The sequence below is a fragment of the Notechis scutatus genome, chromosome 4, assembly GCF_049901735.1.
Source record: "Notechis scutatus isolate UNSWTSFEM ecotype Mainland chromosome 4, rNotScu1.2, whole genome shotgun sequence".
NCBI classification, from domain to species: Eukaryota; Metazoa; Chordata; class Lepidosauria; order Squamata; family Elapidae; genus Notechis; species Notechis scutatus.
Window position 1 is genome coordinate 89,716,585 of NC_142012.1, and position 22,608 is coordinate 89,739,192.

Below are 22,608 nucleotides of genomic sequence, written 5' to 3' on the forward strand. Positions count from 1 at the left end.
ATTACTTATAAGCCTTTTAAGCTGCATTATCAAGTACATCATTGGTTAGTTATATAATACATCTTTTACTAACCTGATTGGAAAATCCTTCTGTTAGAGAAATCCTAAAGCTCTTACACTGACAGTATCAACAATTTTGTATTTTATTCATATTCATTCTGCATGTGATTGGCAGATATCTGGTTACAAAACTTGTTTTTAACTATTGAGAAATGAATATAGTACTACCAAGCTAAAGCTGAAACCACTCAGTCATTCTCTCTCTCTTTTGCTCTCTGCAACAGGTAGATCCAGGGAATTCTTGAGAACCAATTTGGTGTTCTAGTTAAGATGCTGAACCAGGAGTGGGGATACCTAGATTTCTACTCCTCTTGTTTTTTTTTGTTTTAATAAAGTTTTATTTGGGTTTTCACACATACAAAATACAAGTAAAACATCTTTTTTGAAATAGCATGGTCCCAGGTTGAACTTCTTTATACAGACACAAAACTCAATTTCATGCTCCTTTTTGTATTCTATTCCATATCTTATACTATTTTACATTTTCTATATAGTTTTTCCCCTCTTTTAATTTTCTCAATTTTATTTTGATTATCTCATCTCAATTCAAATCATTATATGTATACTTTTGTCTGTTCTGTTTCAATTTCATATTATCTTTTCTCATTAAACAAATTTTCTCCTGTAGTTACTAATTGGAGTATGACACCTTTATATCTTTTAATTACATCCATTCAACTCTTATTTAAACTTCAATATATATATAATACATAATACATAATTTCCAATCGAATTCTGCTTGGTACATTCTTATAATACACACTATATTCTTTAAAAAAATAAAGAAAGATTGTAAATATATGTAATTATAAACCCTCATTCCATTCCAGTTTAGTTCTATCATTAATAATCATTAAAATCTTAACATCTTTAACACTTCTTTTCAATTAAATATCATACTTCCTTAAAAACACATATAATCTCCATAATTAATTTTTCCCTTATTTCTCTTCACATATGTTTTATAAATCATTAAATATACCTTTTGTTACATTTATTTACTGACAAGCATTCCACTGAATTATGATAGCTATTTTATCAGACATTTTAATCATACATTGTTTCATATTTTCTAAAATTATTTCTGCTTCTAATATAACCATACTATCTTATGTACCTTTGCAGAATCCCTTTTTCCATTAAGTTTTCACCCATTATCTCTAAATAGACCCTGTTTCTCTATATTTTGCTTCTGTCCTTTATAACTTCTTTTCCTTTCTTTCTTCCCTCTCATCTTCTCCCTCTCCTTTTTACCCCCTTGTCTCTCTAGTTCTAATTCTCTCCTGCATTTCCCTCTTCTGTTGCTTTCTGATTTATACTTATTTTTCACTCTATTTTTTTTTTGGAGTTGTTTTTCCCAATCTTAAACTTTCCATTCTCTTTCTTCCCTTTCCTTTCTCCCTCCCATCTAAGATTACTTGTTCATTAAAGATGGCTTCTTCTTTGTTGCAATCTTCTTGTTCTGCAGGCATTTCTTGTTGTTTCTCATAATTCCAAATCTCCATTTCTAAAAACTGAAATACGAAGCCAAAAGAACCTCTCCCTTCTTGTGCATCTTCTTTGTACTTTTTAAGTTCCATTTTCAGTTCTTCTAAAAGTGGAGCCATTTTAAAAAGTTTTAAACAACCACCCGATTGATTTTAGTCATTCAAAACAATAACCAAGAATCCAGAAATCATCAAGTAATCCAGATAGTCCCGAGTTATATCTTCTTATTTCTTTTTCGACTTTCTCTTCCTGGGGTTTTTGTTGCGATATTTCAGTTAGAATGTATCTTTTGGAAGTCTTGTTGAGATTTTGCTGTAAGTTCTTTTTTAATTCCAGGCAGTCTCCTCCCTTCCAGATCCTACCCTTTTATTCTTTTTTCTCTCCTTTCTTGTTTTCAAAAGCTTTTAATTATCCAGAAATCTTTATTATCCCTTTGACTTTTTATTTTCAGCATTAAATGCCTATTGATGTCAAAGTGGATTTTTTTCCAATTTTTTGCTTAAGTCTCTTAGCTGTCAGTATAGGAAAAGGAGAAAACCAAATCTTTTCCCTTTTCTCTCTCCTTTGCAGCTTAAAAATCTTCTTAGGGAACAATGTTATTGTTTTTTAATAGTTTCAATTCCAGGGTACCTTATTTGTTGCTTTTGCTGTTTGACCTGGTCAACCAAAACTTTCTCTTCTTATCTTCCTCCTGCACATTCTTTTCCGGTTGAGTTCTTCTTTGTGGTGGCCATTTCTGACCACCACTGCAACCGCCTTCGGGAAAGGGAGTAATGGCCAGCTGGGGAGGAGAGATGCGGCTCTCCTCAACCCTTCTGGCAGTCTCCCCCCTCTTCACCACCTCTACGGGGTGGCTTAGCCCCGAAACCAGCCGGCTCGGGGCGCTCCAGCGGTGAGCACAGATCGAAGCCTCACAAAGACAAGGTTTCGGTCTGTCGCTGAAGAAGCTCAAACCGGAAGAGGACACAAGCTTGTTGAGTGACCTTGGTCCAGTCACTCCCCTCTCAACCCTAAACAGTAATGGACTCTGTGATAAGTTAGTTGATAGAAAATGTCACATCATATTATAGTTTTTCAGTTTATTGATTAGCCCTTGGGCCATATCAAAGTGCAGAGTTCCAGACACAAATTATTAGTAAAACCTGTTAAAAAGGAATCACATGAATCACATTACAGAGTCATAGTTTTGCTCTAAGAGCACAGTGGAAAAGGAAGTAAGCCCTGCAGCCATGAAGGACAAGGGTTAAGAAAAACAGCAACAATTCAGAGAAATCAAGTCTTATCTTGATAAACTATGAGACTGATTATGAACCCATTGTATCTTTAGGTAGGGATGCTGAAACTAAGTTCAATTTTCAACCCCAATATTGTATTTTTGCTATTGTATGCCATTATAATTTATTGATAGATAGATAGATAGATAGATAGATAGATAGATAGATAGATAGATAGATAGATAGATAGATAGATAGATAGATTATAGATATATGGACACCTACCACCAGAAAGAAAAGTAATTCATGATTGTTCAAATGGAAAAAAAAGAGGTGGGGGGTTACATGTAGTTACATGCATCTCCTTCTCAAAAATACCTTTTTGGGGTGAAGCTCATCAGTAGCCATAACAATACTCTTCTTAATATAGCACATCTGTTTCAAGAGAGATTATGTGATAGAGGTTTCCAATAGTATCAATATGTTTATCAGAGCCCTTACCGGAGGAGAGTTCTCATAGATGTTCGTACTGTAGGGGAGATTGATAAAAATTGGATCCATATCTTGTACATCTGTAATGGTGATTGCAAGATTGGCCAGAGCAGAGAGGGGCTTGGTTTTATCCTGATCCTTGAAAATGTATAAAGAGAAAATATTGACATAATGTTAAATAAAATTCAATAGACAGTAAAAGGCTAATTTTATCTACAGATGAGGTAGGTCTTCTGTGACCCAAAGCTTCCTTTTTCAGAATTATGTTTTGACATTGGATGTTAAAAACTGATAGCATATTTCTCCTCTATTTTATACTGGAAAGAGGTGGAAATTGTAGCGTAAAACCTAAAATACATAGTTAGCAATATAGAAAACCCTGTCAACTTTCAGCAAACTCCTCTCAAAAACATGATGCAAAACCCAGCCATTCTGGAACACTAGGTCTGATAAGTGCTTGTCAACCAAGAGTTGCTCACTCTTGGTTGACAGAATCGGCTATTCTATTATTGCCACAGTGTTCTAGAACTGAACATAAGAAATTATATTTTGCTAGGAGAGTTGGTGGGTCTTCTTTCACCGACAAAAGCTCTGCCAAATTTCAGACATAAACTATTTTCAGTTATGCTATTATCAAGGTTTGGATCTCAATAAAAATTGGACAATGTTTAGCAACTGCAAACAATAGTCAACTATCTCAGCAGCCTTCACCACTAATGTAGCTGCATCTCTTTTTATTTCTTTTAGAATTATAGCATCATTTTCAAAATCTGTCAAATGCTATCAAGGACGGGATGAGAACACTTTTTTTCCCCAATTATAAGCCACAGAAAGAGAAATTAATTTATTTTGCTAACTGAATGATACTTTCTAAACTACTTGTAATATTTTATATCATTAATGCAGATTACAGAAAGCCTTAATGTGAATGGCTGGTGGCCATATAATCTGATTTTAACTTTACTTTGAGATATATGTGTGTTGACTGTGATTATTTAGAGGAAACAAAAATGTGGGCTGCATGTTCCTAAGAGTTTTATATGCTCCAAGGTTGTCCCTAAACTTTAAATAATTTTCTTCTAACTCAATTAAAGCCCTGATTTTTGATTTTTTTTTTTTTTTAAAAAGCATGCTTAGTTCAGCATTTTTCAATCTTGGCAACTTTAAGGTATATGGACCAATTCCCAGAATTCCACAGCCAGCTTGCTGGGGAATCAGCAATTCATACATAAAGCTAAATTAAAGAAGGCTAATTACAGGTGATCCTTAACTTACGGCTGATTCCTTAGTGAATGTTCAAAGTTATGTCAGAACCACTATATCTTATGACTGCAATTCCAGGAACTGAACTGCTGAAGGAGAAGATGGGACGAAAATTCAATATTTTGGAAAAGTGTGGTCTAGGTGGCTGACCAGACTTCTGGAAAGGAGTATTCATCTTCTTTTAATGGCCCCATAATCCTTTGCAGGATGGAGTTCTGGGTAACTGAATGCTTTAATGGCAGAGTGCTTTAATGGCTGCATGCCCTTCCTGTTGCCAATGCAGTTTTGTTCAGCAGATATATTCTCATTGTGCTCAGAGAGAGAAATATCTGCCTCAAACTCACAGCCTCCTGATTGTGAGACGAGAGCTCCCCTTCTAGGCCACCATGTTCCATATTAGCAGGCTCGAAACCCTGTGTTCCTATTGGTCCAGACAAGCCGGATCGTGATTGGATGGCTTGAACGTTCCTGATTGGCTCATAAAGGGTTTGCCACGATTGGCTGAAACCAAGCGCGGCAAACTCAGAGTTGTCATTGGCTGCCTAGCCGCGGCCAGCTCTATAAGAAGAGCTGCCGCGCGCTAGGGTTTTGTCTCAGAATCTGTCTGCTAAATAAAGAGCTGTTGTTCACTACTCGAGTCTCGCCTGTTAATGGGACCCACCGACCGAACTTAAGACACCACACCACACTTATAAGTCGAGGACTACCTGTATAATATTCATCTAAAACGTCTGTATGAAATTTATTCATCTGCAGCCCCTTCAATTGTTCAAGAGACAATGAAAAGGGAGGTGACCCATACTCACTGTGGCATTCACTTGCAGCTGATAAGCCTGGGTGACTTCATAATTCAGTGGACGAATAACTGACACAATGCCACGGCCACTGTCGATGGTAAAGAAGTTGGACGGTGGCTGAAAAGAGTAAAGCACGCTCCCTCCTGCTCCTTGGTCCGGATCCGTGGCATTCACAATGAAAATTGGAGTTCCCACTGGTGTGTTCTAAAAATTAACCAAAAAATACATGCAGTAATTAAACTCTTTCCCTAGAACCGCCTGGTTTCTACTTTTTAAAAAATAAAATCAATGATTGCCATACCATGATCAAAAGGGTAAAAATGAATTTACTGGACATCCAGTGAGCCCTAGCAGATTTAATCGTTAGCAACAATTATCACAAAGGTCCAGAATTAAAGACATATAAGTATGATCTGGTCTTGTGAAAGACAAAAACAAAAATGACATCATTACGACCTGTCATGTATTGTGGGTTAGCAGCCCCGTCCATTAAAATGATAATTCTATTTAAAGTATTAGTTTGTTTTAACAATTCCACTGATATAATCTTGACTTGTATGTGGAAAATTGTTTATTCGGTGGGTTTTTTTGTTTTTTTTGAATAGCAAACAAATAATATGAACACATGTATGCATGGCATCTAACTGTTACTTTGGTACTTTTCAAATAAAACAATTCATGTCATTCAGAACTCAAAATAGGTTCCGTGGATAAAGGCTGAGTTTAAGACTGCTATAGTATCAATATTGATTAAGGGGGTAGGGAACGGAGGACTATATCAGGCAGAAAAGATGGAAGTTGATTCGTTGTAGTCTGTCATTCTTCCAGTCTTCCTTCATCCATATAGGTGAAGGGATTAGGTCTCTCACAAAATGCTACTTCATAATGTCGCTGAAAAGGCTTTTAACTAAGTTCTTCTACTTTGACTCTATTAATTTTGCTTGCCAAGATCTTTACCTCTAGATATGCTCTATAACACTCTATCCTGAATTGCTCTCTCTCCAATAGCCAAGTGACTACAGAAATGAACTAATGGCATCTTTTAAAAAAACTAATTACAGAATTTGTTTTTCTTAGTGAAATAGTTTTTTGTTAAAATGTCCTTAGGATAAAAACTGCTTAAAATCCGAATTTTTAAAACTTTTACTAGTCTTAATGTTTGCAGAAATTTCAGCTGCTTCTTTCAGTAACATTCTAAATATTTTTAAAAGCTTTGCAGGATCAGTTTAAGCCATTTCTAACAAAATGGACTTACTCAATTTTTAAGAAGTGCTTATCTAGTTTTTCATGGTTTACTCTGTTGGACTTTAGATTAAAAATAATACAGATTAACGGTTAATAAGAAGGAAGGAAAATACATAAATAGATCATTTAAATGATATCTTGTAAGGTGTGATAGTAGTATTAAAAATAGTTCCAGTAGCAATAACATTTAGAAAACCATAATATGCACTTACTAATTAATACAAATCATCTTTTAAAGTATTCCTTTAGTTACTATTTCACATATGAAAACCTATTTGTACCACTTAATGTATGTAGCAAAAATAAAGAATATGATTCTCCTATTATTGTGACATACTGTAGAAGTTGAAATATAAGACTCTGAAAAAAATGTCTTCAGCAGGCCCCATGCAAATTTCATTCAGGAGTTAGGTCTCAGATGTTTTTAAATGTCAGTGATTGAGAGACACTATTTTATAGGCAAGACTTAACCAAGTGCTAACTTGTCCATAGCTTTCTATTATTCTTATTCTTATCATTATCATCATCATCATTATTGTTATTATACAGAAAAAACAACAGTGTACACAGCAAATGAGATGACTATGCTGGGTTTCGTATCACAAATCACTAGCCGAACACTTCCCAAGAGTTTAGGACTGTGTGATGTATCATTGGGATTATGCAAGCAGATCCCAGTAAGGTGGCCTTCTGCAGCTGACCGACGGTGATCTTGTCAGTGCCAATTGTTTTTAAATGTTTGCCGAGGTCTTTAGGCACAGCACCCAGTGTGCCGATTACCACTGGAACCACCTGCACTGGTTTATGCCAGAGTCTCTGCAGTTCGATTCTCAAGTCGAATAATAATAATAATAATAATAATAATAATAATAATAATAATAATAATAATAATAATAATGATTTAATCTTTAGTGAGATTCACAACCTTTGGGGCTGGTTGGTAGCTCAACAGCTTGAGTCCTAACCAAGGACCTAGGAACTGTTCAGGTAGCATCGGAGAATGCTATTATTATTATTATCATCATCATCATCATCATCATCATCATCATCATCATCATCATCATCATCATCATCATATTTTGAGGTCAATTTCAAAAAGACTCTGGTTAGCTTACATATATATATATATATATATATATATATATATATATATATATATCTTTATGTATGTATTCTTAGGTTTTCGCGGGTACTTACATGTATGGTATTCAGCTTTGTTTGGGTATTTTCCCACGTCATTACATTTGTGCTTTTAAAGTTGTAGCAACGTTTCGGCAGAATCTCATCTGCCATCATCAGGCTTCTGTATTGTGTTCATCTGTGGATCAGACTTTCACAGCCGTTTCTGTTTTAAATTTGGTGCTAGGCTACGCTGTGCCAGAATGGTTCGTCTGACTCACAGACGAACACTATACAGAAGCCTGATGATGGCAGATGAGATTTTGCAGAAACGTTGCTACAACTTTAAAAGCACAACTATAATGATGTGGGAAAATACCCGAACAAAGCTGAATACCATACATACATACATACATACATACATACATACATACATACATACATACATACATATTGAACACAAAAACAAAAAAAAAAATTAACATGAAGACAAAAATCATACAGTACCAAAATCACCAAGGAGATCCACATGCACCCCAATCTCATGTCTGAGTGCAGCAGATCTTCAAAGATTTAAAGAATATTTTAAAGGTAGGGGGCTGTTCCAGGGAATAGGTATTGTAACAGAGAAGGTACTCTTCATTGGTCCCACAAGATGGCAACATTTAATTGAAGGGACTCAGAGTTCACCCACTTTGCCTAATTGTACCAGGTGGTCAGGTACCACAGGAGAGAGACATTCCTTCAACCCTCAAAGGAGATCATAGGTTATAACTTGAATTGAAGCTGAAAGCCAACTGGTAACCAACATAGGTCACAAAGCAATGATGACATGTGGGTGTAATGAGAGATGCTAATTTACGGCCTATACTGCTGCATTTTGAACCAGCTGTAGCTTCCAGATGGCATCCAAGGGCAATCCTATGTAGACTACATCTCAATAGTTCTGTTGTGAGATGATCAGGATCTGAATGGTCCGCTGAAGAACCTCTTAGTTGAGGAAAGGGCAAAAATGATGCCCAGAGTGATCCAGAATCCTTTGTGCTCAACCTTTGAACAAGATTTACAATATTCTATTTTTATATATGTCAAACCTGAAAAGCTTCTTTTCTTTTCAGGACAACACAGTATTGCATAGTAACCAAAAGTCAATTTTTCTATGAATTTCTTTTTGCTGAGTCTCAATCACAAACCACAATGGTCAACATCTACCAGTGAGAGAAAAGAAGGGGGTAACAAAAGATTTGGAGAAATATTTGTTTTAAAAAAAACCTAAGAGGTATTCACTTATGGAAATAATTAAATGTAAGAAGCAGCTTTAGGAGTATATTCCCAGAGAATATTAATTCCAGATGGAGAAGAGAAATTAAAAACTGGAATGACGAAGCCGAATGAAATGATCTTGTGGAATAAGAGTTGATTTTGTACTGTGGCAACAGTTAAGCTTGCCAGGTAGGATTCATGCTCTAGAACAGGGGTGTCCAACCTTGGCAACTTTAAGACTTGTGGACTTCAACTCCCAGAATTCCTCAGCCAGCAAAGCTGGCTGAGGAATTCTGGGAGTTGAAGTCCACAAGTCTTAAAGTTGCCAAGGTTGGACACCCCTACTCTAGAAGGCTGAGCAGGGGAAGAAAAGCAGTCTATCACTTGTTCCCAATTGCATAACCAAGATAAAACCATCGGCAGCAACATGACCAAACATGCTAAAAGGACATTCCTTTTTCTCCTACAATGTCCAGCTCTGCTACAGTATACATTGCCAGCTGTGAGGCCTTCTATAAAGAGGTATGTGCCGTTCCAAATCATGTTCGATCAATTTAATTTACCACAGTTAGACTCATCCAATCAAGGGGTAGAAACATGTCAGCAACGATCAAGAGAAATGGGAGGCACCTGAGCTAAATTTCAAGTGTTGTTGCAAAAGGTCATATATACTTATGCCAATGTGATGTCCCAAAGGTGCTTTTTTCAGGACTTTCTTGTTTTTTCTTTTGAAGATGTTTCACTTCTCATCCAAGAAGCTTCTTCAGCTCTGACAGATTAGTGTGGAATGGAAGGATTTATATTTGTTGCAGATAGCTGGTCATTTGCATCCTTTTAGTGGGTTGTTGAAGCACTTGGAGGTTTATCTGTGTCTTCAGGGTCACCTGGTTAGTGCTCCTGGTTCCTGTAGTGTGAATTTTTTCCCCTCTGGAAATCCATACTCTCACACCATTCCAAGGATGTTCATCCCAAATTGCAGCAGTTGGTCATTTGCATTCTTTTAAAGAGTTGTTGAGGCCACCTGAAAGTTTATCTGTGTCCTTATCTCCCTATAAACTTCAGAGTACTTCTATCTCAGTGTTGGTTTTCTAATGTTTAGGATTTTTAAAAAATTCTTAAAGAAAAAATGGTGGACAATTACATCCTACAAGTAAAGTCAAATGGCCCCATGCAGAGGTCGTATTCAGCAGGTTCTGACCAGTTCTGGAGAACCGATAGCGGAAATTTTGAGTAGTTCAGAGAACCGGCAAATACCACTTCTGACCGGCCCCACCCCTATCTATCCTCTGTCTCCTGAGCCCCAGCTGATTGGCTGGGTCTTCTTTGGTTGCCCTGCACAGGAGAACAGAACTGGAAAGCAGGTTAGTGGGGTGAGGAAGGAATGGGGATTTTGCAGTAACCTTCCCCCTGGAGTGGGGAGGGAATGGGGATTTTGCAGTATCCTTCCTCTGCCACGCCCACCAAGCCACATCCACAAAACCGGTAGTAAAAATTTTTTGAATCCCACCACTGGCCCCATGATTTTATTTTTTTAACAAGTCTCCTCAACAAAAGGTACATTATATTGTATCTCAGTGCTCTGAGAAAGAAGTGAGAACTAGGCATACTCCATATTTTTCTGTAAAAACATTTCATGCCTTCTAAATAGAAGCTGTCTGATTCACTTGCCCTGAAGAGAAAAGGCAGGTTGGATGATAAGAAAGCAGATCAAAGAAAAGAGAGAGAGAGAGAGAGAGACTCTTCCACTGCCATTTTTGTGCTTAAGTTGGCATGTCTCCAGAGATTTCCTTGGCAGATAGAAAACAGGGTGACCCATATTAAGATAAGCCATATCTAATTTGCCCTGAGTTAAGTGCATAGTGGAAGGAGGAGGCTAGACTTTTTTCTATGTGGCTAGTGTTTAGTATGTAGGGACAAGGGTCTATATCTATCTATCTATCTATCTATCTATCTATCTATCTATCTATCTATCTATCTATCTATCTATACATACATACATACATATATATACATATATACAAACAAATATACACACACAGAGAGAGAGAGATAAACACAGAGATAGAATGGAGGTAGGGATATATGCACACTTGCACCGGTAGTCCTCTTTTAGCAACTATAATTGGGACTGGTCATTAAGTGAGCAATCGCTAAGTGCTTATAGCAATAACACTAAGACTCATATACCACTTTACAGTGTTTTACAGCCCTCTCTAAGCGGTTTACAGAGTCAGCATATTGCCTCCAACATTCTGGGTCCTTACTTTACCCACCTCGGAAGGATGGAAGGCTGAGTCAACCTTCAGCCTGGTGAGATTCGAACTGCCAAATTACAAGCAGCCGGCAGTCAGCAGAAGTGCCCTGCAGTACTCCACTCTAACCACTGCGCCACCGTGGCTTATGATTTTACTTTGGCTTTGTAGATGCAAAGGTTGGTTGCTAAATTACTTTTTCATCACTACGAAGGGATGCTAACCAAGACAGTCAGTCGCTAAACCAAGTCTATTTTTAAATATACATTCATGTACACGCATGTGCACATAAAAGCTTTTAAGCCCATAAGTACTCAGAACTCTGGTCTTAAATACCCTGGACATCCTTTGATGGAAAGTAGGTACTTGCCCTTGTCAAATTTTATCAGTTATATCAGAATTGAAAATGATGGCTTGTTTTACTAAATTAAAGTCTTAATCATAATCGAATGGACAGGCGTACATATATTGAGACCGCAAACTATATCTGGACAGGCAGAAGGCGATGTGCCAGGAAAACCAGAGACCTCCCAGTGTAGCAGAAGCAGATGAAGGGCACCAAGGAGGATCTATGATTGCCACAGATTCCCCCCCCCCCCTATCAGCTCAAACTCATAACTGATGTGAAATACTTCAGGAATTTACCAGCGAGGGTTAAATCCAGCACGCAACTATCACAAATAAATTAGACATCACCAGCACATCAAAACAGCTAACTGAACTGAAGTTCAGTCAGTGTATAAAAGCATTTGGCAGACAGGTGCAATAAAGATTCTGCTTAAAGAATAAACCTGCAAGGCGAGTAGATCTGTGCTGTACTTTTAAGAGCGTTCCACCGTATCAAAATCATTTCACGGGCCACAAGCTGCAGAACACCTAGAACGCTTTTCGCTCCAACAGTCGCATCCAGCTGGCCTAATGCCAAATGCCCATCTGTGTCAAGGAGAGAGAGCTTAAATCATGTAAGTTGGCTCTTCGGAAACAGGATAAGCACTGGATGGTAATAAAGATGAGGGCGCAGGGAAGGTTTTTTTTTTTTTTTTTTTAATGAATTTTCCAGCTGCCCATTTTATTAAAAGCATCATAACACAATATTTTTGCTTTTAATTTTTGCTTAAACTATTCAAGCCTTCAGAATCAAAGTACACAATTTCAAAACTATTTAATAATCTGAACAGGCTTAAAGTAAGTGCTTTTGTTAAAAAAAATCATCTGTTCAATACAATACAAGGTTGGAAAGAATTTACAGAGAGGGCTTCCAGGACTCTGTCTGTCTGTCTATCCATTGGCAGGAAAAGTCTGCAAAGCCAGGACAGAACAGGACTAATTTGGGTCTGGAAATAGAAGCTTTGGAATGAAAAATAATGAAAATGTTTAGGATCTGGTCAGGGGCTTCGAAGAAATATTTTTTAAAAAACGAGTTCACGGTTAATAACTAGCACATAAATAACTAGCACACTCCAGCAATATCACACTACTAACTAGAACATACAAAACATTTGCGAGACCAATACCTGAATACAGCTCATTGGTCTGGAACCCGCACTACGTATCTGATATTAATACAGTTGAGAAAGTCCAGAAATATTTCACAAGGAGAGTTCTCTATTCCTCTACTCATTGCAGAATATCTTATGCCACCAGACTTGAAATTTTAGACCTAGACAACCTAGAACTATGCCGCCTTTGGTCCGATCTAAGTATAGTACATAAAATTATATATTGCAATATCCTACCTGTCAATGACTACTTCAGCTTCAACCACAACAATACAAGAGCACACAATAGATACAAACTCAAGGCAAACCGCACCAAACTTGATTGTAGGAAATACGACTTCAGCAACAGAGTGGTCAATGTCTGGAATACTCTACCTGACTCTATGGTTTCTTCCCCCAACCCCCAAAATTTTAACCTTAGACTCTGTACTATTGACCTCAGCCCTTTCCTAAGAGGTCTGTAGAGGTGCATAAGTGCACCAACGTGCCTACCATCCCTGTCCTATTGTTTCTTTTCTTCTTCTTCTTCTTCTTATCCATTTCATGTATTCATAACCATGTTTATACTTATACCCAGGGGTGGGATTCTACCAGTTCATACCTATTCGCTAGAACCGCTTGTTAACATTCTAAGCAGTTCGGAGATCCAGTTGTTAGAAGAAATTACTGGCCTAATCCTGTAAGGAAGGCAGGAAGGAAACATTCTGGTGTTGCTTACAGAAACTGCCTCTCCGTTAACCCTTATTACATTCTTGGCAGGACGAGACTTCCTGTCTCAGGAACTTCTCTGGAGTTTTTTTCCCCTCCTTTGCTGGTACTTTGCTTGTGTGGAGTGATCATTCAAAGTTACAATGGCACTGAAAAAAGTGACTTATGACCATTTTTCACACTTACAACTGGTGCAGCATCCCCACAGTCATGAAAGGCCAGGTGAGGAGATGCATGCCTTGATGTGAGTAATATTGAGTTGGCCATGCCCAGCCAATAACATGACCACCAAGCCATGTCCACCCAGTCACATGACCACCAAGCCACACCCACTGACTAAGCCACGCCCACAGAACCAGTTGTTAAAAAAATTGAATCCCACCCCTGCTTATACCTGTTATCTAATAATTGTTCGACAAATAAATAAATAAATAAGATCTTGCAACAAATATGTAGGTGAAGCAGAAATTCTCCAAGTATTTCTCAATTGCAAGACTCTTTCAAGTCAATGAAGATTCTCTGTCATCCAGGTAGAATTGACTGAAAGTTGAGTCATGGTAACTGGCCCTCCTTCCTTCCTTCCTTCCATCCTTCCTTCTTTCCTTTCTCCCTCCCTCCCTCCCTCATTTCAAACCAAACAAGAAAAGAAGTCCAGCTGCCATGACTCAGCTTCCAGAAGATTCTTTTCACTACTGAAAAAGCCTGATATGAGGAATTCCTTTACCATATATCACCTTGGAATTTAGGAACCCAGGGTGAGTGGAGATGAGTGGCTAGCTTAATGAAAAACAGAAGATATGAAAGAACCCTTGTCTATATATAACAGCCTCTTGCTCCTCCTGTGAGAATTTATTAAAACAAACCTTCATTCATTCAAACACAACCAGTAGCAGGAAAAAAATGAGGGCATTTTCTCTACCCAGCAACTCTCTATAACACCATATAAACCTTAGGTGATTTGGCACTTGCAACTTAACAGTCCAAATTTTGTTGATGACATTCCTGTCTGTGTCCCTAATAAACTTCAAACCCTGTTTCATTACATTCTCCTGTTAACAGAGTAGATCTGTACCCACATGCAGTCATGCTGGACCTCCATATGGTCCTTCTAAAGCAAAGTCATTCCAGAAATGGACGTTGAGAAGTCGGTGCAAATGATTAGAATGCAAAAAGCACACACATTGTACCAAATGCAAATAATGAGTAAACGACAGGCAATCTGGCTGAACAGCTGTCTGAAGGTCGATGAAACGAGAGACAGTAATGGAAATAGACTGACAAGCTTATATTGACAGGCTAAAACAAGTACAACATTCGGGTCAAGACAACATCCTTCCAGTAATTCTTTCTATAATCAAGTCCAACCTATTTGGATCTTTAGACTTTAATGTTTAACTAAAATCTGTATTTCCCCTTCCTCCCCCATAGGTTGAAATCATGCAAACATATTCAAAACTGTTTGTGTCACCCTTTAATTGCCAGAAATACTTAAATCCTACCAGGATCTTTCTTAGTTGTTCTGAAAATATGAGAAAGAAGATTTAGCAAATAATTTGAAAATTATATTATTATTTAAGGTTTAATCTTCCATTGGATTCACAGTCTGAGACGGTAAAAATTTAATCGTTCCAAGTCCTAACCAAGGACCTAAGAGCTTTTCTGGTCATTAAGGAGTAATTTTCTAACAGTGAGAACAATTAACCAGTAGAACAGTTTGCCTTCAGAAGTTGTGGGCGCTCCATCACTCAAATTTTTTAAGAAGAGCCTGGATAGTCACTTGTCTGGAATGATACAGGGTAGTGATGGCTAACCTTTTTGTCGTCGCGTGCTGAAAGAGTGTGTGTACACATGCGCACATGTGCCTACACCCATACTGCAACACACGCGCCCCCCTGTGCATGTGTGCACAACCCCCGTGCATACTGCGTGTCTGTGCATGTGCCTGTGCCCCCTGTGCATTGCACACCTCTGTGCATGCACATGTGTTTCATGCATAACCCCCACCCCCGTGCACGTGCAGCAGATGCCTGACAATCAGCTGGCTGTTGGGAGGAGCGCACACATGCGCAATGCATCTCTTCCAGGCACCGGCTCACGTGCTGGCAGAAATGCCTCTGCGTGCTACTTCCGGCACGGGTGGCATAGGTTCGCCATCCTGGATATAGGGTCTCCTGTTTGAGCAGGGGGTTGGACTAGAAGACCTCCAAGGTTCCTTCCAGCACTTGCAAAACTATTAAAGGTGGAATATAATCAATCGATTGATCAATCAATCAATCAACTTACATCATCCAATGTTCAAGAAAAAAAAATCTTCCGGTGGGTATTCAATAATCCATATTTTTTTCCTTGAACAATGGATAACCATTTCCTAATGAGGGTAGGTAGTTTAAATTAACAATTTTACCGCTAGCTTATTTGTTTTCCAAAGTAAATGTTAAAAGAATGTTTTTAAAAGTGGAGAGTATGATGTTAAAACCACGTTTTCGGAAAAGTAATGATCTCCCCTCATTGGACCTGTCTCCTAAGAATGTGTTAGTTTGGATTTCCATAGTGACCAAAAGTTTACTGTCAGTTGCTTAAATTGTGTACTTCTGTCCTTCAAAAGTTTGTGCTTCTGTGCTTCATGTTTTAGATGGGTTTATGATTCTCCCACCCTCTGCAAAATGTGAGAAAATATTCTTTCTTTCTTTTTTGTATTTTTTTGCAAAGTGCAATAATAGCATTTTGAAAATCTGTTGACTGAAGCAATAAGCAGTATTTCAAAATAAATTGTATCTTTTAAATCAAAAAACTCCTGAACTGAAGTAATAACTGTGTATTCAAGCAGACTCTAGACAATCTTCTATCGGGGATGCTTTAATTTGGATTTGTGCACTATAATTATATTATTCTACTTGATGCACATAAGTCAGCAAAAAGAACATAACCGTTAGATCAAAAAAGGGTCAGTAATTAATCAGTAATTTCCAAATCATCACACTTTCCTTTCTTCCCAATCATCCTCCCATTAATTTAGTTGAAAGACAGAGACTGCCTCAAGTCCATTCAGGAGGCTTTGAATATAGATTTGATTTCAGGTTTATTTTGAACTTTGGTATCTGAGAAAGTTCTTGAGAATACTGTGGCTAGCCAAAAAAAAACCCAAACAAACAGAAGGATACTCAGTGAGTTCTCACTCAAGGCATAAATGACCAGGCTGAAATTCTCCTACTATGAACACATTATACATTATACATATACACATTTTTGGAAAAGTCTGCAGTGGATATAGAAAATCTACACACCCCTCTAGATGCGTAAAAAAAAAAAAAATCAGATCAAGATATATCGCTTCAGAATTTTTTCTACCTTTAACATAACATATAAGTTGTACAATTCAATGGAAACAAAACTCAAATCTTCTTGAGGAAAAATAACAGCGAATAACTTACAATAACATTGCTGCATAAAGATGCACACTTTTAAACTAATATTTTGTTGAGGCACCTTTGAATTTTACGACAGCATCCAATCTTGCCTTGGGAAACTTGGCCCAGTCTTCCCTGCAAAATCCACTGTTTAATGGCAGGAAAGGTGAAAGTAAAGAGGACAACCAAAAACAAGGTAGATGGATTCAATTATAGCAGCAATGGGTGTCCTGTTGGAAGACCTGATAGATGGGGGTATATATCATCCCGGAGAAAGTCTTCTATGAGTCACTAGGAACTGACACTGACTTGACGGCACATCATCATCATCGTCTCTTTTCTTATTTCCACTTATCTATCAGACTTCTCTAACCTCACAATAAATCACAGATCTCTTCAGAATTCACAACTTAGCTTGGCATTTCAAGTACTTGGCAGAAATTGCATAGACACTGCTCGACAGGATAAGAATTGCAGGTAAGAACAAAGTCAGTCATACAGTAGGTCACTGCCAGTAGAATAATAAAAGTGACTTTCCCACCTCTGATGGTCCAAACTCATTTTGCTCTGTTTTTAAATGTTAATTCTTTCTTTTGCCAGCTTCTCCCATTAATTCTTCTCCCATTAATTCTGTCCCACCCCTGTGAAGATTTTGAAGCATTACCCTGAAGATGGACACAGTGCACAATCCATTTCCATAATTACTTTCCAACATTTTGTTGGGTCTGCAATAATAAAAAGGATTATGCTAGAAAACTGGGGAAAATGTAATCCGTGACTGTAATTTTATGGGTAGTTGTATCAGTGGTGAGATTCATTTTTTTTTTTTACTACCGCTTCTGTGGGCGTGGCTTGGTGGGTGTAGCAGGGGAAGGATACTGTAAAATCTCCAGTCAGAGGTGGTCTTTGCCAGTTCTCCAAAGTACTCAAAATTTCCATTACTGGTTCTCCAGAACTGGTCAGAACCTGCTGAATATCACCTCTGAGTTGTATTTGAGGTAGCAAAGACAACTATATTAATCTCTAAAGCAACAGCTAGGGCTATGCAAGGGCCTAGATTGGAAGCATCTACATATGTTGTTAGTTGCGAAGTCATGTCCGACCCATCGCAACCCTATGGACAACATTCCTCCAGGCCTTCCTGTCCTCTACCATCCTCTGGAGTCCATTTAAGCTCACGTCTACTGCTGCAGTGATTCCATCCAGCCACCTCATTCTCTGTCATCCCCTTCTTCTTTTACCCTCAATGTTAGATATAGATCCTGTCAAGAACTCCTTAAACAAAATTGGTCTCCTCCCTCACAGACACAGATACAGACCCACACACAAACACACACACACTGGGAGATAGCTGGGAGCAAATGGCAGCTACACAAAGGCATAAAAAGATGCAGCTGCTTTCAAGGATTCTTGATAGCAGTTATTTGCCTGCCAATATGGCTTTCGATTGCAGATATCCACACATCCCCAGAAACAACATTCACTATGAAGAAAGGAGAGAGGGAAAGAAGTATTAATCTTTTAAGATGGAATCTTTCCTAGATACAAATCTTCTGAGAAATTTCTAGTGTCCTGGTTCTCATGCAAATAATTTAAGCTTTTGTTGTTGTTGTAGGACAGAGTCCAACATAGAATCCTAAATTATGTACATGCTTTGAATAAACAGCATCTCAAGTTCAACTAATAACAATGAGTTGCTCAGAATTTCCAGCAAAATGCTGTGATTCTAGGAGAGCTGAGCCCAAGGGAGGGGTGAAACATGTCATCAGTCATGAGTCCCTACATGCTCACAAGAGATCTAAGTCCAGCCCACCTTCAATGCCTCTCTTATCTGCCGCTCATTTCTCTTGACCATAAATGGATTCTTCTAGAGAGCTTACACCATAAATCTTTATACTCATTTGAACTGCCTGAATCTTCTGATTTCCCCTGGTCCATGACAACGACAGGGTATTATAGGTTAAAGTGTTAAACAGAGTAAACAAATAATTAATTACAGATGATGAGAACTTTGAAAGTTTTTTTAGACAGCTGCTAAGATAACACAATACCTTTAAATACAAATTCTAAGATCCCTTTTTTAATCCAAAAGGGGTAGGGGAAGAATTATCTCATCCCGTCCAACTTTTATTATGTATTATAAATAAATAAATAAACCCATCCATTAAGATTTACCCTATAATTCAGACTGACTGCTATATCTTACCATATCACTAACGACTATCTGCAAGTTTTACTGCAACCTTTCAAATAAAAGAATAATTTGCACTGAACTATAAAGAAGGCTTGGAACCCCACTGCCCTTTAGACTTTTGCCTCTTTGGCATCTGTTACCAATTCTGTTAATTAATCAACGTGTGGTTCAATGAATGTAATTCTGTTCTAGTCTCCTGTTGAAATGTTAAAAAAATGTTTAAAATTCTCTGGGACTATGCCAGTATTTTTCAACCTTGCTAATTTTAAGAAGTGTGGACTTCAATTCCCAGAATTCCCCAGCCACATATCTTAAAGTCAGCAAGGTTCAGAAATACTGATCTATGCTAACACCATACATAATGAAGTACTACGGAGTTATCCTGAAGTTTACTAAACCTAGATTATCAATTCAACATGAGAATTTTTCGTCTTATTCTAGACAAATTAAAAGAAGTTTCCCTCTGGCTCTACTTCCAGATTTGTCCATGGAGGATTCCAGAATGGTGCTTTTGGCAGGTCTCTTCAGAAAAACCAGAAGAGGTCTTGAAGCAGGCTATGTTCTTGTTAGTGTGTTTCTTTACTGCCTTTTTGTTTCTTTGAATTACTTTTAGCTCCTGTTTTGAAGAAAGTTAATTGAAAAGGCAGTGTATTATCAATTTCAGGATTATCTCTCTGTATTTGACATGATTGTTATCGTATACACAGCAATGTGAAGTCACAGCTACAAGTTCTTCAGCTGATGTTGGCCTTCATAGGCATCACATTCTTCTCAAGAGCCTGGAAATCCTTAGAGTTGCGTCCCCAAGGTCTGTACTTAAATCAAATTTGTATGCAAGCCAAAAGTACATATACAATAATACTTTAAGCAGTATTGTATAATGAACTTGAAACTATTGTGTATTTCACTTGATTAGTGGTGTATTTAGCTCAAATTTTGCTATAATAGGGCTCTTAACTATGAGTAATCCTTAAACCAGGGCATTCTTAATTCAGGACTTGCTGCATAACCAATTTGCTTCTGTAGAAATTATGATGTTCCTAGATGCTTATTTATACAGTGGATATCATACAAAAATGAATTTTTGATTAAAAAAAACTACTTCCATTCCAGCCTTTAAAAAATACTACATGTATATGAAACATACCTATATATGTCTAATAATGTCTTCAAAATTAATTCCCTGACACACCCTAACCAGTGTGTTATTCGCTGATTTGATCCTGCTTCTAATGATGATAATGGAGATATAGGTTTTTGAATTTGCATTTTTGCATATTCATAAACTCTTTGAAAAAGGAACATATCCAGCTGGTCAAAATAATGTTTGGAGAGCATTATATGGTCAACAGGGAATGGTCTTATTACATCTCTTCTTACTTACATTTTGAAGATGTTGGAGAAGAAGGAGATAGCAAAAGCTGAAATGTATTTATTTACAGTCAATGTCTAGCAGAGCAGTCACAACACTAAAACAATATCTAAAAGCAGGCTCAAATACAATACAATAAAAACAACAAAAGCCTAAGGACCTGGCACTTAAAACTTACATGTTTAGAAAATAAACAAAATGTAAACAACACAAAATAGGGCAGGACAAAATAGATAAAATAGCAATGCATTTAAAATAAAAGAATGAAAAAAACTACTTCATCATATTGTTCCAAGAATAGGACAACTTAAGCTTTATTGCAATAGCTGTTAATAAGCACTTAGAAATGTGAGTTTATGGTGATCGTGGTGTTTCAGTGTCAGAACAGGAACTCAACTACTTATTCTGAGCTTAAACCTTATAACAGAGGCATCCAACCTTGGCAACTTTCAAACACATGGATGTCAACTCCTAGAACTCCTCAGCCAGCCAGGTCTACAGTCTACAAGGACAATTCCTTTACATAAAAGACAAATAAGAAAGTGAGAATGAGAGGCCCTCTCTTCTTGACCTAACCTGCTATCCCAATATTATCTCCTAGTTACTTTTAAACTAGCATTATCATGTTTTATAAATTACAAGAGTATAAAATCACTGTTCGAGGAATGAAAAATGTAGCCACCGTACTGTTTATCATAAAAACTCCCTTCCCCAGAAAACAACAACCACAACATCCAAATCACATGCATGGCACCCTCCTTTCCACTTTGCCTTATTCCCTCATCCACAACAGCTGCCATCCAGCTGGAAAACTTTTCTGGGCTGCCAATTTAAAAGAACAGATTTAAATTGTCAATTTTGCCAATTTAAAAGAACAGAGAGCAAAGGGTTTTGACATCCTTACAGGCTGGGAGCAGTTTAGCTATACACATGCTCTGAATAGAAAAGCACACCAAGGATCTGGTTTTCTCAGGACTCTGTAGCTAAAATGAAATAACAGAACAACAGAGTTTGAAGTGGATATTGGAGGTCATCTAGTCCAACCCCCTGCTCAGGCAGGAAACCCTATACCATTTCAGACAAATGGTTGCCCAATCTCTTAAAAACTTCCAGTGTTGGAGCATTTACAACTTCTGGAGGCAAGTTGTTCCACTGATTAATTCAGGGGCCTTCAAATTTGACAGCTTTAAGACTTGTGGACTTCAACTTCCAGAATTCTACCTCCAGTCATGTTAGCTCAGGAATTCTGGAAGTTGAAATTCACAAGTCTTAAACTTGCACACTTTGAAGACCCTAGGGTTAATTTATCTTTAGTTCCAGGTTGCTTCTCTCCGTGATTAGTTTCCATTCATTGCTTCTTATCCAACCTTCAGGTGCTTTGGATAATAGGTTGACTCCCTCTTCTTTGGGGCAGCCCCTGAGATATTGGAACACTGTTATGTCACCCCTAGTCCTTCTTTTCATCAGACTAGACATACTCAGTTCCAGCAACCATTCTTTATATCAGGGGTGTCCAACCTTGGCAACTTTAAGACTTGTGGACTTCAACTCCCAGAATTCCTCAGCCAGCTTTGCTGGCTGAGGAATTCTGGGAGTTGAAGTCCACAAGTCTTAAAGTTGCCAAGGTTGGACACCCCTGCTTTATATGTTTTAGCCTCCAATCCCCTAATTATCTTTGTTGCTCTTCTTTGTAGTCATCTTTTTTTTTAATTGTGGTGACCAAAGCTGGCTACAGTATTCCAAGTGTGGTCTTACCAAATGCTATCTCTATCACCATCAGCGCACACAATACAAAATCTTCATGCCTAAACGAGCATTATACCAGAGGTCCTCTGATGGTTTCACAAACAAAAGTGCTGTATCGTTTTGCTTCTTAAAAAATTTTAAAACCACATCTCTGAGCAGGATGCAATTTATAAACAATAAGCAAGCAATGAAACAGAATTTTGAAATCCTAGGTAGAGCCAGAATATGGCAATGCTGCTATCTTTTAGATTCAATGGTTTAGAATATTCAACCAGGTCTTACATTTGGTGCCAAAGTAAGAGTAGGGTTGGCATTAGGTTGGCCGCCTACAGAAAATTCAGAATGAAATTAATTGTAAACATTATTTATTATTTATTTATTTTATTTATTATTATAAAGCAAATCCAATGTACATGTAATTACTTTCTTTTTGTTTTGAACTTGTTTTTGGCTAACTGGCCCAAATTCTTCTAAGGAAAAAAAAATAAA

At 37.6% G+C, this 22,608-nt stretch overlaps 1 protein-coding gene across 1 annotated transcript in view; it reads right to left on the reverse strand.

Annotated features, from left to right (window-relative positions):
- The window catches only part of CDH23 (cadherin related 23), a 564,480-nt gene that overhangs the window by 347,130 nt on the left and 194,742 nt on the right, over nucleotides 1–22,608 (reverse strand). The window contains exons 7-8 of the mRNA XM_087964088.1: nucleotides 5,324–5,518; nucleotides 3,264–3,392 (exon numbers count right to left, since the gene is read on the reverse strand). Coding sequence (XP_087820214.1) covers nucleotides 3,264–3,392; nucleotides 5,324–5,518 — 324 coding nt within the window. The remainder of the gene's footprint in view (nucleotides 1–3,263; nucleotides 3,393–5,323; nucleotides 5,519–22,608) is intronic.